This window comes from Thalassophryne amazonica, chromosome 4 (assembly GCF_902500255.1).
Source record: "Thalassophryne amazonica chromosome 4, fThaAma1.1, whole genome shotgun sequence".
Taxonomy (NCBI): domain Eukaryota; kingdom Metazoa; phylum Chordata; class Actinopteri; order Batrachoidiformes; family Batrachoididae; genus Thalassophryne; species Thalassophryne amazonica.
This window is the reverse complement of record NC_047106.1, coordinates 101,504,426-101,520,871: the sequence shown is the minus strand read 5'-3', so window position 1 is coordinate 101,520,871 and position 16,446 is coordinate 101,504,426. Positions and strand designations below refer to the sequence as shown.

Genomic DNA, 16,446 nt, shown 5'->3' with positions numbered 1-16,446 from the left:
CATCTTGTCGCACAATCACACCGACAGGTTACAGGATACATGAGTCTTAGCAAGCAGCAATAACTAAGCTAAAAACATGCAGTTTGTGTTGAGGTTCTACAGTACTATTCATTATTTGTTGGTGATCAATGGCTCTAATAAGTGACTTATTACTATGATTTCTATCGCTAGGTAATAATTTTCACCATGGCACTGCTCTCCCCGTAGACTTTTCATCCAAGCTCTCTTCAAAGTGAAGGACTAACCAAAAAGAGTCCCAACAGTCGCCTTAGCACCGCTCCATATGACAACCTCTGATTATTGCACACGAGCACTGAACTTGTTCATGCAGAATGCCAGGAATATGACAGCTGACCGTGCACTTCTCTGGAAGACTAAAATACATTGCATGAGACAGCCAGGGACATGAAATTATGTTGGACACCACAGCAGCACCTACAGTTCCAGTATTACCACTTAAAGGTGGTAAACAGAGGTGCAATAATGTTTAAAAAAAAAAAAATTCTGAATTTCAATGTGTGATCTGTCTAACGATACCTGTACTATGTCATATTCTTTAGACAGTGGAATATGTCTTACTGTGATAACTGCACAAAGTCGGGGGGGGAAAGGAAGTACAAGAATTTCTGTAAAGACATCTACTATCCTCTAATTCAAGCAAAGTGTAGCTTCCCCTTGTGATATACATTACACCCATTTCAAACATTCATAGCATTTGTTTAAAACACAAAAATTGTTCAAACTGAACTGGAGGGGGGGGGGAAGTAAATCAATCCAATAGTTTCACTTACTTTTCACCCCAACAAACACTACATTCAAGTGACGGGACACATGAAACACACGTAAGGCGAAACTGTGGCAGTAGGATGAGACGGGGTGGAGGTGCGGGAGTGAGGAGGAGCTGCTGTGATGGACCTGGTGCTGATCCACATCAAGGAGACTGAGAACCTGACCTGTAGCTCTTAAAGCTGCCCAACAGACTCTGGACACCTTTCTTGACCCGCCGAGCCACCGAATCAGCAGGGGGAGTGGGCAGACAGGAGGCTAGGCTAGGAGGACGAGCATCTAGACATTTCTGGTATCGAAGCTAAACAAACAATACAAGAAAGAAAAAAATGGTCAGGCTGAAACAAATCAGCAAACAGACATAATGGATTCCTCCTTTAAACCACTGAATTTTGCTCCTAATTTGGAAGAAATGATAAAAAGCATCATTATTAAATTACTGAAGTGCTCTTCAGCACAAACATTTATTTCTGACGCACCATGCAGGCTGCCTGGACGGCCTCACTCAGACTGGCAGCATTGGGTTCACACCAAAACATGTGGCAGGTGAAATCTTGCGGGCCCTCTGCCATGATGAAAGCAAAGGTGTGGACATCCTTCCCCACACCCATGAATGACAAGAAACGCACCCTGCACTCCGACAGCACCTCCTCTGTCTGCAGTTAGGGGAGCATATCAAGTTAAATTAAAGTAAAACAGTAACAGGCACGCTCAATTCTTGTTCATGAGAGCTGAACAACTAAATTTTCTGTCAAACTGGGTCCTGGGTGACCAAAAGTGCACATTATGAATGGAGCAGGTTAAGATCAGACTGTTACCTGTCTCGACATTATTGTCAGAGTAGCAGGAGCGACATTCACAGAAACAGGAGTCCAGTCATTTTGTTCTTTGCTCTTTATCGCAGCCTCGAGCGCTTCATTAATTATATCCATACCTGAAAAATTCATATGAGGGAAAATACACACTGAGCGACAATATATTACCCACATGACAAGACGTAAACAGCAGGGGTTTCCACGTGAGGATTTCACAGTTTGAAGTCATTTTCTCACCTACTGGCTTAGCAACAGACTCACTGCCAAGGTAGTAAACATGGAAACGCTGGAAAAGTTCATTTTTAGGAGCAGGAAACTCTGTTAAAAAAATATAGCATTAACTTTAATAATAATGTTTCCCCACTCTGAATAACAATGACATTGAAATGTCAATGCTGTAGATATCACTGTACCTTCTACTGGGATGTCCACCGGTTTAGCTGGATCAGAGCTGAACCTGCTTGACCCTGGCTTAGTCGCCTTTCTCTCCATCATTATCTAAAGCCCGATCAAGAGTACAAAAAGGTGAAATTTAAATACAAATATAGAGAGAGAGAGAGAGAGAGAGAGAGAGAGAGAGAGAGAGAGAGAGAGAGAGAGAGAGAGAGAGAGAGAGAGAGAGAGAGAGAGAGAGAGAGAGCGCGCCAATAGTGTCATTTAAATGAAAAGAGGCCAACCTTTGAACACATCTCATGTAGGCTGGTGGCTATGTTCTTGGCGGGCGAATCACAGCGGAAAACATGACACTTTAAAACCTGAGTTAGGTTGTCTCGGGCCACGTATGCAAAATCCCTTTCAAATCAAATGAAAAGAAAAAAAAATCATGGGCATGTTGTAAAACATTATCAGCATAAATGTGAGAAGTTTGTGAAAATAGCAAAATACACACAAACACTGACACACTACAACAAGCAACAACAGCACGAGATAATCCTTGAACCAAATGTTTAATGAATGAAATATTCATGTATACCTTTCCCTGTTCATGGTGAAAAACGCAGCATGGAAGGACAAAGGTTTGTTAGAATACAATGGTGAAGATGCAGCCATGAGGAATGTCTACAATGTTCATAAGAATCCAGAAGAGGGCAGCATTTTACAAGAAAGAGCACAGTGTAGCAGAGGTGGCATGACAAATTTATGCTTCATTCACAAGGACAACAGGCTGTACACTACTTTTAATGAAAAGTCAAACCAATGAAAGCAAACAAACAAAGGCAGCACAACAGAAATTTTGAGATGAAAAATCTGTCCTGTGACAAACCAGCAAGGTAAATTTTTAAACATTACTAGGTTACTACAATGAAAATAACTTCTAATTCACCTTTAAGCACCTCTTACAAGAGAAGGCTTTCATTTACAGAAACACTTGTATCCTCCACCTCAAAAATTAAATCAAGTACAAGGATTCAGCTGAAAGGTTCTGCTTCCAATGAAATTATTTCAATAACAAGCAAGATATCAAAGTGAAACCGGTATGAGAATAATCATTAACATGTCAACTTTTGCAACATGGAACAGCTTTTGTCTGCAATTTCAGGCATTCACAGAATAGTCTTTCGGCATAACATGCAGGCACAGTAGTGGGTAAAAAAGCAGCAACATCACGCCAGAGTGTTGTGCACTCGTGGACATTCATTGATGAATGACTGTCGTCTATGGCGGTGCCTGTGTAGACATCAGTACAATTATAACTGCTTAAAAAAAAAAAATAAATCAGATCTGACAGTTTTCCGTGGCCGCTGAGAGAGGTTTATATCTTTTTAATGACTTGGATTCTTTGTGCATCCATACCCCGCGACGGTAACACTGGAGGCTAAAGACAGTAGATTTTCAATGCGACACCACTCAATCAAATGGGCGTATGAAAAAGTCCCCAAAAATAATTTTCAAGCAAAAATAAAAGAAATGTATACTCACCAAACGTACCGCAAGACAATATGAAGTTTTAAAAAAGTCGATCCTTCCGTATAAGACAATATAAGTCATTTTTTGGTCCAAAGACCTGACTGCATTTATTTCAATGCAGGTCTACTTTAAAGGAGTGGAGACGGTGCGACCACTGGACTTTCTGGTGCTCCACAACGGCTGTTTTGATTTTGGATTCCGCACCGTGCATCAGTCACCTCGCTTTTTGATTAGCTATATGTAACATTCAGCAGGCTGCGTGCTCATTTGTGACCGGGGGACACCAAACACAGCGTCATCGGGCCAAGACAATCTAACATGTTGAATATCCATGATTTGTGGTCTGACCGGTCCCGAAGTCCCTCAGAGCAGACTAGAGTGCTCTTAATGCACCACACCGCACACGTCCTTAAGATCATCGTAAGGGGAAGATCAGGTCCGAAATCAGCATAATTATCTTGCTACGTGAACCAGGCATTAGGAGGTGGGAAAGGAGGTTGAAGGGCAATAATCCAGCCAACACAAGCCTACATGACCAGGCCCGTAGCAGTCACCCCATAACAGCATCAAGTGGGGGTGTGATAGCATAGTCCTCAAAGAACTATTGGAACACAGCTACACTGCCAACTCCAAATGATATGTGAACATTTTGCAAAGGCTGCAAGCGCACTTGAATTGGGTTTGCCTGAAAAGACAATTCTTCATCATGACCATGGTCATCCACACACAAGTTGACAAACACGTGATGCATTGCAGCAGCTGAAATCTTACCACAGCTGCCATACAGTCCAGATCTCATGTCCTCTGGCTTTTTCCCCACAAGGTGAAAGAACACCTGAAAGGACACGTTACACTACAGAGGTGCAAACAGCTGTGAGTCACTGGTGCCAAGAGAAGACTCCCGATTTCTTCAAAAATAGGATACAAAAACTTGTCTAGCCTTGATGTAAGTAAGTTAAGGGAAGGTGAGTACATGGCAAAGTAATGACACTGCCTGACAGACAATATCCCAAGCTGTAAAACAGATATGTGATTCATATGAGCACCTTGCTTGTTACTGAAATAATCACGTTGGAGGAAATATGTTTCAGCTGACACTCGTATGCCAGGAAAAAAAATAAAATGAACTACAAGCAAGCTCAGTCAGTCAATCTGGAAAGACTACTGTATGTGAACCAAAATTCAATGAGTGTTATTTTACTCTATATTAGCGATGGCAGTTGTGGAGCATATATTGTATCAAAAAGTTACCTACGTGTGCGTGTATACATGCACAACTGGCCAAAGGTATGCCAAGTAAATGTCTAGATAAATGAAGCCTTTTTGAGTCATTGTTTATTCAAAGAACACTTATAGCAAGAATTACATAAAGCCCTGGCATCATTTTTTTTTTTAACTATATTGTAAATACTGACCTGCCGTTGTCTCTTCCTACACCCCATACACGGATGCTACCTATTGGCTGAGCATGAAGCAGCGTCTGGCCCAGGGGATCAATCAAGTTCATAGTGTCATTCTCCAGAACCATCAGCATGTCCTTACCCTGTACAGACAGACATAATCTTATGAAATGGAATAATACTCTACAACTCTAATACTAATGGAAGTGTAGGAGTACATGCTGAAAATAACAAGACTTATGATGCATCATTAGCAATGTAACTTGTTTGGTTGAGAAAAACGAGACAGATTAACACTACTTCCTTCTGTTTGAACATGAAATATCCTGAAACTAACTAAGAGCAGAAACTTTTCCAAAGTGATCAACACAAACAGAGGAATTACAGCTGTCATCTGTGTGATGTACGAAATGATCACACCTCTCCCCAGATGCCAGCAGTGTCATCAAGGTTGTGTTTGTGATAAGAGAGCTGCCTGATGCAGTTGTTGACCGCAACGCTGCTCTTGCCTGGTGCCAGATCCTCCTCAGACATCTCTACCCAGCCCAAGGAGCGCACTGCAAAACACTAATAGCACAAACGCACAACAGATTAACATACTGTGCATATTGAAGATCTGGACTGAATTGGGGACGCACACTTGTACGCTTTGACAAGAGCGGACGCACTCTGTCTAGGGAGAACGACTTTACTCTCTGAGCTGACGGAGAGGAGTTTGGACTCTACACAGAAAACGCTGACCCCAGGACACAAACTCAGCACTGGTCGCCAAACTGTTAGTGGACGAACCGACAGAGGAGACGCTGATGTCACCGTGGCCGGACAGCAAGACGGGAGAGCTTGGAGGCGGACACATTCGGAGCGGCTGGGCACAGGAGATGTGACGTGTTGAGGAGCGATACGGCTGAGTCCAAGATGTCAATCAGGTAGCCTGTTTCCACACGCTGGCCGTGGTTGTGTTACAAGCTACACATTGTGTTTCTGTGCTGAGGTCCGCTGCAGCAGCGAGGTTCGTCATGACGTGTTCACGTATTGCATGGTTGCCGGAGGAGTTTCAATGCACTCAAAGCAAACAATCGGTGGATTCCGTATTGCAGGCCAAGGACTGGCCTGCGTGGCAAGTTATTTTTGTTTTTCACTCATTCCTCTCGCCTGGAGGCGTGAGTACAGGCTGGACAGTGTAAATGTGTGTGTGGGCCCAGTTGTGGTGCGTTCATGGAGTTGGAAAAACAGGTTTGTTGTATTTTAAGAGTTGGGAACTGATTATTTGTGGGTTGGATTAATATTTTTGTGATTTGTTTGTGTTTTAGCTAGGGATGGGTATCGAGAACCGGTTCCTTTCGGGTATCGTTAAGAAATGATTCGATCCACCGACATCAATAAGCTTTTTGCTTAACGATTCCGTTATCGGTCCTTCAGAGTGGCCGTTGTTTTTGGGGGTGTTTGTCAGGAAAATTATCATTTCTCTACATTGATTACAGACCCTGCAGCGGGTCCCTAATCAACTTTTCTGCAGCGTGGCTTTGCTTTGAACCTTGAACCAATTGAAGCATTGGCTCGCAGACTGAAGCAGTGCTTCAAGCTATTGCTTCGTTTATTCTTTTTTTTTTTCTTTCACTGTATCTTAATTTTCCCCCGCTAAAACCCTAAAGAGCATACGTCTGTATCATTTACCTTTTTTTATGTTAAACCAACCTGCTATGGTCTTCTGAAACAGTTGATAGATGTATTTTATAACTTAAAAACAGGAGCGACGCTAACACATTAGCATGTCTATGGCACTTTCAATGTTAAAGTTAGCATTAAGCAGTTGCAGCTGTCATCACGTTCGGGTGCATTTGTTTTCTGTATAAGTGTTGTCGTAAAAGAGTGAAATGTATTACAAATTGTAATATTTTTTAAATTTATTTTTGTTTATATATTAATAATCTAATGATTAGTTATTTTAGAGAACGAGACAAAAAGAACCTGAATAGAAACACAACAGAAAATATAAAACCAACTAACAATGAACATAAATAAATAAATAAATAAATACACACATACATACATACATACATACATACAGAAATAAATAAGTGTTTCCTGTGAATACATAGTGACTCTTACACCTCCATTTCATCCCTGTCTTATTTAAGTTTAATGACAATTTGTTTCGGTCAAACCATATTTTCAATGTGTTAATTTCTTCAGTGAATTCCTCCAGAACTATCTGCCAAGCTAGAAATCTGCTGTATCCTTGTAAGAGCAGAATATTACTGGAATGAATTTGAATAAGGAAAGTTTTTTTTTTTTCTCTCATCAAAATGGATGCTGCACTCACTGCAGTTTATTGTCTGGAACAGTCCCAGATTGCAATTCAGAGCTTCTAGAATTCAAACATTTTTGTGCGGGTGATGTTGGGGGGTATTTTTGGGTTTCAGCTTTTTTTTGTTTTTCACCACTTTCATCCCTGAATGTGTCAATCGTGAGTCACTTTTGTGCGGATTAAAGTTATTAACTGGGACTCCTGTCTTGTTGCTAGAAAGAAATGAGAATCGTCCTCTGTTCTGTTCACCCAGCTCCAAATGCTGCGTGGCTCTGCCGCATCAAGTTAGAATGACAGAGTCCAGTCGAAATTAATAACTTCAAAGCAAAACACCGTTTTGTTTATTTTTATGTCCAGAGATCAAGGATACAGTGACCAATTTCATATTTATTTACTTTAAGACTCAATAAGATACACAGAATACCTGTAAAGCCTACTTTTAGCACAAAATTCACAAGAGGTATCGATAAGGGAATCGATAAAGAATCAGATTGATAAGCAGAATCGATAGATAAAATCTTAATACCCATCCCTAGTTTTAGCAAATGCGGGATTATTTGTGGGGTTTGAAAACGTATTTCTTTTTTATTGTTAAAAATTAAATAAAGGTTATTGTTGGCAAGAACTGTTTCATCTCTGAATCAAAACTCACTTACCGGGACGGCATTCCACGCCGCATGTTGGGAAATTGGAATTTGGACCCAAAGCACCCTCCCATTCTGAAGCATGAGTATTAACAGAGTGTCGGTAAGGGTGCTACACAAATATGAGTAATATATGCAGTCATATGATTATATTCAGGAAATATGGCTGACATTATACAGCTGTATTCAGTAAAACTGTCATGTCTACTCAATCACAACAATAACAGGTTAAGTGCTCTATTACATCGCAAAACAACATGTTTGGCCGATGACTTAATGTTGCTCAATGCACGTAATTTTTCATAATTACTTCAGTGCATTGACTACATAATTACAATGGGGGTGGGGTGGGGTGGGGGGGGGGTGGTTGCTCTCCTAAAAACATTCAAAAACAAGAACAATATTTTAGCTGCTGGAACAAAATCAGTAATTTTGCCAAAGAACCATATTTATTCAAGAGATAATCAAACATGAACACTGGCTGAAAGTGAATCATTAAGTGACTAAATCAATTAGGTAATGACTTTAAGTGTTGCCACTGGGAAATTTATTGCTCAACTTCAACTGAGGCCAGCACACTTAATCTGATTTTGACAATCAAATTAGAGCCCTGAAACCAAACATTATCGCCCTCAAAACATTTAAGAAATGCAACACAAGTAGTGGTTTACCTTAGCTTCTAAATCTGAGCAGAGTGGAGAAAGCTTTTCTTCTTCCTCAGACTGCGAGCAATTGTAGCTACAACAAAATCAAGACAAGGAAACAGAAGGAACACAAACAGATGAATATACAACTTTTTAATTTACACATTTACACTGCATCATTACTGCATACTTCAGGTTGATGGATGCATAACGCAGAGTTGCTCCTTCAAATTCTTTCAGACTTTGATCAGACACAACCTCTCCCGCCTGCAGAAGACACAAATGAATAACAGATTATAAAAGCAGGGACAAAAAATAATGTGTCTGCTATAAGAAAAACATAAAACATGCCAACACTGGGCCAGTTTGAAAATAATACCAGATATTCTCTTTCAAAGTGTGTTCATACAGTAGGGATGGGGGAGGAGGAAAATTAAATAAATTCTTAGCTGCATCACGATGTAAACGTTGAACAATTGTGAATCAATTCGCAAATGCCAAAAATCTATTTTGGAAGCAGGGGTAGGAATACGGATGCTGGCCACCGATAATGAGCACTTTCACTTTCCTTATGTAAACCTGTGTTTCTTCTTTCACTCAAGTCATTTTTGAACCAGTAATGTATTTTTTCCTCAAGTATCATACTTGCCATACAACTTCAATATAACCACTTTACTCCAAATCTGATGGAGACTGCAAAGGGCAGCTGTAGGTTTCAAAATGCATTTCACAATCAAACAAAAACCACCTGTCTTTTGCTGAGGATATATGTGACACACCATAGAAAAAACATCTACTGAAAACCTCTGGCTACATCTGAACAGTTTTTACTTCAAAACAGTTATGTGACAAAGTGCCTCTAAAGAAAACCTCCACTTTTTTTAAATTGCCAACCTCTGCAAGCACACTGAAGCTTCAAGTGAAAGACTGATATTCTATTCTATTTATTCAGTTTAATTATTCTGACACAAATACAAAGTGCAATTGCACAACACAGCCACTGTGCTCATGCACTGCAATGAGGTGCACATAAATGTATTACCCTTTACTTTGCATGAGCGGTAATAATGCACCACAGTCAGTCATGTACATGAGCCCACACTTGAGCCTGGTTTATGCTTCTACAACTCCATAACTCTATGGCCACGCAATCACGTCAACATGGGCGTGATCCTTTTGAAGTTCTCCGTTGATTTGGAGGGTGTCGCAATGCAATTTACCGCCACAACAGCAGGGGACGCAATGTGAAGAACAAGGCAGGAACTTTCTTTTCACCTGCAAGGCCACTGCTGCTGGTCATCCCCCCTGGCCCTCTTTTTCTGGACTAATTTGTCCCTCAACAACCTCCACTTCTTTATACAATCATCAAGCTCCAAACCAATGTTATGCGCAATTCCCTCTGTGAATTGCTGTTCATTTGAGTATCTTTGTAGTTTTTGGGCTCAGTGTTGTAAAGTTGGTCATATTTGTGGACTACTTCTGCCAAACATTCCTCTTTTTGATTTATGGACAAAATCAGTGTGCGCACTGAAAAAACTTTTAATCAGACTTTAAATATGACAGGAGAGGAAGAAGTGAACCTGGAAAAGTGACCAATCATAGGGCTTGTGGTCTCCGTCCTTTCGACGTGTAGTTTCAATTTTTGGGAGGTGCACAACAAGCTATGGAGAGATCAGAGAAAGTAGGCAGTGACACAGAGGGCCCTGCGTTGCTACAGACCTGCGGAGACTGAGAAGCATAAATCAGGCTTTACACAGGAGATTTTAGTAGGGGGCCAACAGCCCCCCTGGCTTTTAAAATTTAGAATCAGTCAATAAGAGTCAAAAGAGCACAAATATGATTGAGCTGTTAAAGGATGCAAGTCCTTTTGGCTGCTCCCTTATTTTCACTCGGGGTCATCACAGCAGATCTGAAGTGAATCTGCATGTTGATTTTGTTCAAGTTTTACATCGGATGCCCTTCCTGACACAACTCCACATTACATGGAGAAATGCACTGGAACTAAATTCATTTTGGATCATTACAAATACTTTGCTTTGAAAAGTGCCAAGTAGTCACACAGTGAGAAAAAGAAATTTGACTTAAAGAAAGATGCATTAATAATCATTTTATAATCAAATCATAGTCCTCTGAACTATAATCAAATTGTGAGGTGCCTAGAGATTATGGTACTGGTGTTAATGACAATAAATAAATCAAACATTATTTTCCACAAATGATTTTTTTGCTTACATTTTATTAGCATCACTGACTATAAGGAAAAAAAACTAAATATCCACTTAGCTTTCTGACAAGTTATTCAAAACCGATAAGGCTTTGTTTCTGAAATTAAATGTATTTCTTTCATTAACAGCCTTGATCAATGATAAAATAAACAAATTACAGTTGTCTCCCATATGCACTAACCTTAATTGTGTTTCTCAAAATTATTATTATTATTTTTTAACCAGTACTCACCTTCCATAGTTCCCCATCACCAGTTCCTTCATCTGTGCCAGAAAAGTGACTCCAAGACTCCTAGGAAATAGAAAACAAAACTTATTTTCCATAAAATCTCATGGCACTGTCTGTCCAACCAAGAAGTGCATTCAACCTCACCTCAGGCTCCTCACAGGGTGTCGTCTCCAGGGACATGGTGGAGGACATCACTGAGTCGCCAGCTTTACCTTGGGGTGATGGAGGCTCCCACTGGGTGGTGCCTGTGGGTATGTGCCAGTAATATGTTCCTGATGTGTCTTTCACCCTCATCCATCCTGAGGGCAGGTCTGTATCTGTCTCAAAGGCACTAGAATCCCAAAAGGACTCTAAGATGCAAAGCAAAAACAAAGAGAAAGTTATTCTTCTCAGTGTGATGTTTTAGTAAAGGGGAATTGCAGTAAGAAAGAAAAAAAAAAAAAGCGCAACAAGGACAACTCCACAAAATGTACCACAGTACCTGGAATGGAAACAGATCATGATTTCTCGATGGCCACCCACCATCTTCTCATTAACTGCATTTCATTCAGCGCATTTCATTTTTGTGGCTGACCGTTGTCTCAATTACCAGGTACAGATACACAGGCTGGTGTCACATGCTGCAGAGCCCACCACACTACAGAACTGCCTTGGGTCTTGGATGGCATCCACCCAGGTAGACCAACAGGCCACCCCTACTTCTCAAAAGTAACCATCAAACTACTGTAGCCAAGAGAAATGTGGGTGTGCCTTTGGTCTTCTCCATTCACTGGAATCCTCAAGACTAAAATATTTACATCCTGGATTATCAAAAACATGCTACATGTATTGAGCTCTTCCACCATTCGGAAGATTCAGACGACTTTCGGTGGCTTTTCAGTCGTGTGACTATCCGAGAAATTGTGGACGAGGTGAGCATGTCACAACATGTCCTGTGAGGCTTCAACACGGAGGCGCTTTTGTTCCGCCATCAGCTTCTTGCCGATGAATTTCGCTGCAACTCTTTTCATGGCAAAATCTTCCGTCACAGTGGAATGTGCCGAAAAAGTGCTGATGTCCACCTCTTCCACAATTTCTCGGATAGTCACACGATGGTCCCACATCACCACAGCGTTCACTTTGGAATGATCTGGTCATTTCAGCGTGTTGATAGCCCACTGGAGCGTGGCGCGCTCTCCACCGTTGTGCAGACGTCTTTAAACCGGTTGTACCGCTCCTTAATCTGTGTGATGCCCATAGGATCATCACCGAAAGCCGTCTGAATAATCCGAATGGTTTCCACCTGGCTGTCGCCCAGTTTCTGGCAAAATTTGATGCAGTCGCGCTGCTCCAGTCGTCCCGCCATTTCCTTGCAAAAAAAAAAAAAAAGACGAGAGACTCCACCCATCCTCACACAAAGGCTGCTTACAAGCAAATGACGCAACCAACAGGCGTGAAAAAAAAATCACATGCGCACGAAGGTTCAAGGTTGGCTCATGCAAGCACACGTGATTCAAATCCATCATGTTTTTGCAAAAAATAAAAAGGTCGGATACTTTTCTAACAGACCTCGTATACCGTTACTGTGAAGGGATTCAATTTATATCGTGATATGAATTTTAAGTCATATTGCCCAGCCCTAATAATGACAATAAAAGCCCTTCTTGTTCTTCTTCTAAATGTTGATGTTTATATGAATGAGTACCATTTCACAGATGGAATGTTCAATGACTGCCCGGCTTTGCAATAACACAGCCAGATGATGCACACACTTTGAAAGAAAAAAAGTGGAATTATGTTTCTAAAACATAGCGACAGTGTGCTGCTCTTCTTTGTTACGTCAACACCACGCTGTGAGACACAAGATGAGGATAACTGTTTTAAAACATTCGGAGCTGCTGCAAAAACAGCGGACTAACTGCTTCCCACATACACCACTGACATCAAAAATATGGGAACTAGGGCTGGAGCTATCAAATATTTTTGGAACTGAGTATTCTATTGATTAATCAGATAAAAAGTACTTCTGTGCTTTTAAAGAATATCAATAGTGGCAGGGCTCTCCCTAAGCAATGACAGAATGTCACTGTGCCATCATGCAGATTTTTAAGTTTAGGGTGTTTTCTCTCTCTCTGTTTTCCCAGGTAATTATTTATTTTTAAGAGTTTTGGAGCTTTGCCAAACCATAAGCCCAGGCGGTCTGTGAAATTTCAGTCTGTGGACAGGACATTCTTTTTCCCCTCTTATTGCACATTTCATTTGCATTTTATTACTATGATTTATTCAGCATTTAGTGTATATTTATGCATGACTAGGGTTGGGTACCGAACTTCAGTTCTTTTGTGGCACTGACCAAAATGCTTTGGTAGTACTGAGTATCAAAACATGCCTCATCTTTTGGTGCCAAGTTTCGGTACCCAGAGGTTAATCACGTGATCAAGACTTGATGATTCCCTTTTCGGTCCTTCAAAGCGGCCACTGTTTTTGAGGATGCTTGTCGAGAAAATGATCATTTTTCTACGTTGATTGCAGACCCTGCAGCAGGTCTGTAATCAACCACTTCGAAGCAATGAACCAAGAAAGCAGTGCTCCGCTCCACTGCTTCATTGCTTTTCAGAAGTGGCAAATCCACTTCTTAACCCCTCTTAAGCCATTAAAATATGTCAATCATGAGTCATTTTTGTGTGGATTAAAGTCACCAGCTAGAGCTCCTGTCTTGTTGCAGGAAAAAAAAAAAAAAAAAAAAAGAGAATCGTCTTCTGTTCGCACAACTCCAAACGCTGCGCGGCTCTCTGCCAAGTCAAGTTAGAGTCCGGTCGGAATAAATAACTTCAAAGCAAATAGTCATTTAAATTAAATCACCTCTTTCCAAACGTTGTAATACAAACAATAAACCGCAATTGATCAAAACGCCTACATTAGTTATGCGCATGATCTATGGCTTTCTTCTCTGTATTTTGTGGGAGTATTACAGCGCCACATACAGGCCTGTCATATGTACTACAGTGTTAAACGAAGCCTCAAGGCAAAGACTTTACCTTGAACATTTTTTGTTTTATTTGAGTTACTTGAGTAATCGTTTCAGCCCTAATGGGAACGCGATTACCAGTATGCGCACCCAATGACTCCATAAGACTGTGACCTGGTATTGACCCCAAGTGCGGATTTAAAAGAAAGTTGTTTGTCTTTCAGCTGTCCCACAGCAGAGCCAGCACAGATCTGTGTTGGGATTTGGCACAGGTTTACACCAGATGCCCTCCCTGATGCAACTTTAGTGTCACCTAGAGAAACACACAGCGCATTTGAAAAAAGTAAAGCATAAATATGTTGCCTGCAGAAGAACAGTCACACCAGTTATAACAGAATCTGCAAGGGCACACTGTTGTAACAATATGAGATGTAGCCATTTTACAAGGTTAACTATATGGACAATAACTGAATTCATCAGAAGATGCGGTTTTCAAGTTTTGGACAGCTTCACATTAGGCGAAGCTGCGCAACTCTAAAACCTTGACTCAGGTCGCCACTTAAAAAAAAAAAGCCTTAATTTCCACCATTCATCTGTCAACACTATCCAAGTCAATCTAACCAATGAGGGCATAGACACCTGAGCACGACCAACTCTATGTAACCAGGAAGGAAGTCAGTCAACAACTTAACTCTTGAAATGTCCGTATGTGCAAAACCCATACAACCAAATGAACTTCAGAAAGATCGTACGGTAAAATAGCACTACTAAAACCTTTTATTTATTTCAATCTACAATGTTATGAAATGCTAACTGCTAACTTTGCAGACATGCAAAAAAAAAAAAAAAAAAAAAATATCAATCAGAAAAACTTGCCATCCATAACTTCACAACCACTCAAACTATTCTGAAAATTTTTGAGGCCTGCAATCTAAATTGGAAGTGGCTATTTGTATGTAGCTGTATTAACAATTCAAAATTCTAATTGTACAAATCTCAGCCTCGTTATGGTTAGGGGTTATTCCTATGGTCAGTGTTAGCGGTTAGGATTTGCAGTTAACGTAGTTTAGGAATTTACATATCAATAGCAAATACATGGGCAAGTACATATCCTCATGATCATGTGACTTATAATGATCAATAAGACACGCACTACATATGAACAGAATTCACTATACGAATATAGCTACGTACAGATAGCCACTGCCAACAAAATGTGTGTCCTTCCACTTACCTCTGTTGCCATTTGGAGAGGTGTCCCCTGTGTTGTCCTGAGACAGTGCACACCAGCTGGACTCTTCATCACTTGGTGTCCCATTAAGGTTTGAAAACAGAAGGCGGGCATTCCTTCCTACAACACCACCTTCTCGCTGAGACTCTACTACATTACTCACTTTCTCTCCTCTAGTAACACCTGATGTGTTGTCATCCAATTTATCTTCCTTCTCTTTATCCTCCTCCTTTTCTTCTGCAGACTCCAGAGTGTCAATGAGCAGGGGTTCATTGAGGATGTTCTTGGACTCCTCCTGGCTGAATCCTGGGGTTACTGCTGTTTTGGAGCATTTTAACTGCTCCACTTTGACCTGTAGTTCTTCCTGAGTAATGATCTGATGAGAGAAGCTTTCTTTGTTCGTATTCTGGCTGATATTACAGTTGTGATCCTGGTCCTGCTGGTTCTCAGCGACTTTCCGCAGTTGGTTCTGACCTTCCTTCAGCCATTTGGTGTTGTTTCCAGCGTCATTCAGCTTGTTCTTCAAATCGTCTTCTTGTTTTTGCTTATTTACAACATATGGCATGTCTTCATCATCGTGGCCACCCATGATAGCGGTCCATGTAACGTCTGTGATGGAAAAACGTAACATAGACATAGAGATGCTTTTTGTAGCATGCTAGCTAGTACGAAATAGGTGACACAGGTTGATTTCAACAAAACCACAGCGGAGCTCGATGCAGAAAAATGCACCACGACTGCTGGAAAACAGCAGACAAAAGTGCACGCTTTTAACACCACATACTGTTAGCTCAATGGACAGTAATCCTGTAATACATTCAATTCCTTCATACCCCTAAATATGATAGTGTTCTTGCGCCAAGCTACGTGGACACAGAAATCTGTTTTCCTAAAATGAACACACTTCAGTTTAACCAACCAGCTGTGATTTTCTTCATTTTTAGTATAATCAATATATTACCAAAGATACGTATGGTTATTTTTTATGGATAAAGCTTACTAGAATATAACGGGCACCAGAGGATGATGGCCGTCAACATTTTAGCTAGGCTCGTGTTAGCCTGCCAGCTAGCTGGCTAACCTTCCCGAACAGCTAGGCTAGTACAAATGTAGAGACAGAAATTTATCAAACTGTCAAGAACGTTAACTTACCAACTTCACCAAACCACTGTTCTCGAAATAGGATTAAACGTCTGCGCTAACTACATATTTCCTCGGATCGTGAAGCCGCGTTCAGGTCCTCGCTGGGTGTTTGCTACTAGTGGGCGGAGCCAATCCACAGCGATGGCGGGCGAACCTGCGTCACGCA

The 16,446-nt window shown here is 40.9% G+C and overlaps 1 protein-coding gene across 3 annotated transcripts; it reads right to left on the bottom strand.

Annotated features, from left to right (window-relative positions):
- Positions 1–819: 819 nt before the first annotated feature.
- Positions 820–16,446, bottom strand: apbb1 (amyloid beta (A4) precursor protein-binding, family B, member 1 (Fe65)). 3 transcript variants are annotated; one of them, XM_034168362.1, is made up of 14 exons: positions 16,290–16,446; positions 15,141–15,746; positions 11,104–11,309; positions 10,963–11,022; positions 8,696–8,772; positions 8,533–8,599; positions 5,330–5,476; positions 4,924–5,052; positions 2,279–2,398; positions 2,015–2,099; positions 1,839–1,919; positions 1,605–1,720; positions 1,266–1,442; positions 820–1,087 (listed from the first exon to the last, which is right to left on the bottom strand). In XM_034168362.1, exons 2-14 carry the CDS (start codon positions 15,724–15,726, stop codon positions 932–934), a joined length of 2,007 nt encoding a protein of 668 aa, XP_034024253.1. In that variant the 5' UTR covers positions 15,727–15,746; positions 16,290–16,446; the 3' UTR covers positions 820–931. The 3 variants fall into 3 exon arrangements, with proteins under 3 accessions (XP_034024253.1, XP_034024255.1, XP_034024254.1); XM_034168364.1 differs by having other exon boundaries at positions 2,279–2,393; positions 4,925–5,052; XM_034168363.1 differs by having other exon boundaries at positions 15,141–15,751; positions 16,290–16,386.

What these genes read in the sequence shown, in the direction of transcription:
- apbb1 (XM_034168362.1), bottom strand. Translation starts at nt 15,726, where the DNA reads ATGGGTGGCCACGATGATGAAGACATGCCATATGTTGTAAATAAGCAA. An exon ending in GTGATGGGGAACTATGGAAG is followed by an intron (nt 8,773 to 10,962) that starts GTGAGTACTGGT and finishes TGTCTTCTGCAG; the next exon opens with GCGGGAGAGGTTGTGTCTGA. An exon ending in GCTCAGATTTAGAAGCTAAG is followed by an intron (nt 5,477 to 8,532) that starts GTAAACCACTAC and finishes TTGTGCTATTAG; the next exon opens with TGTTTTGCAGTGCGCTCCTT.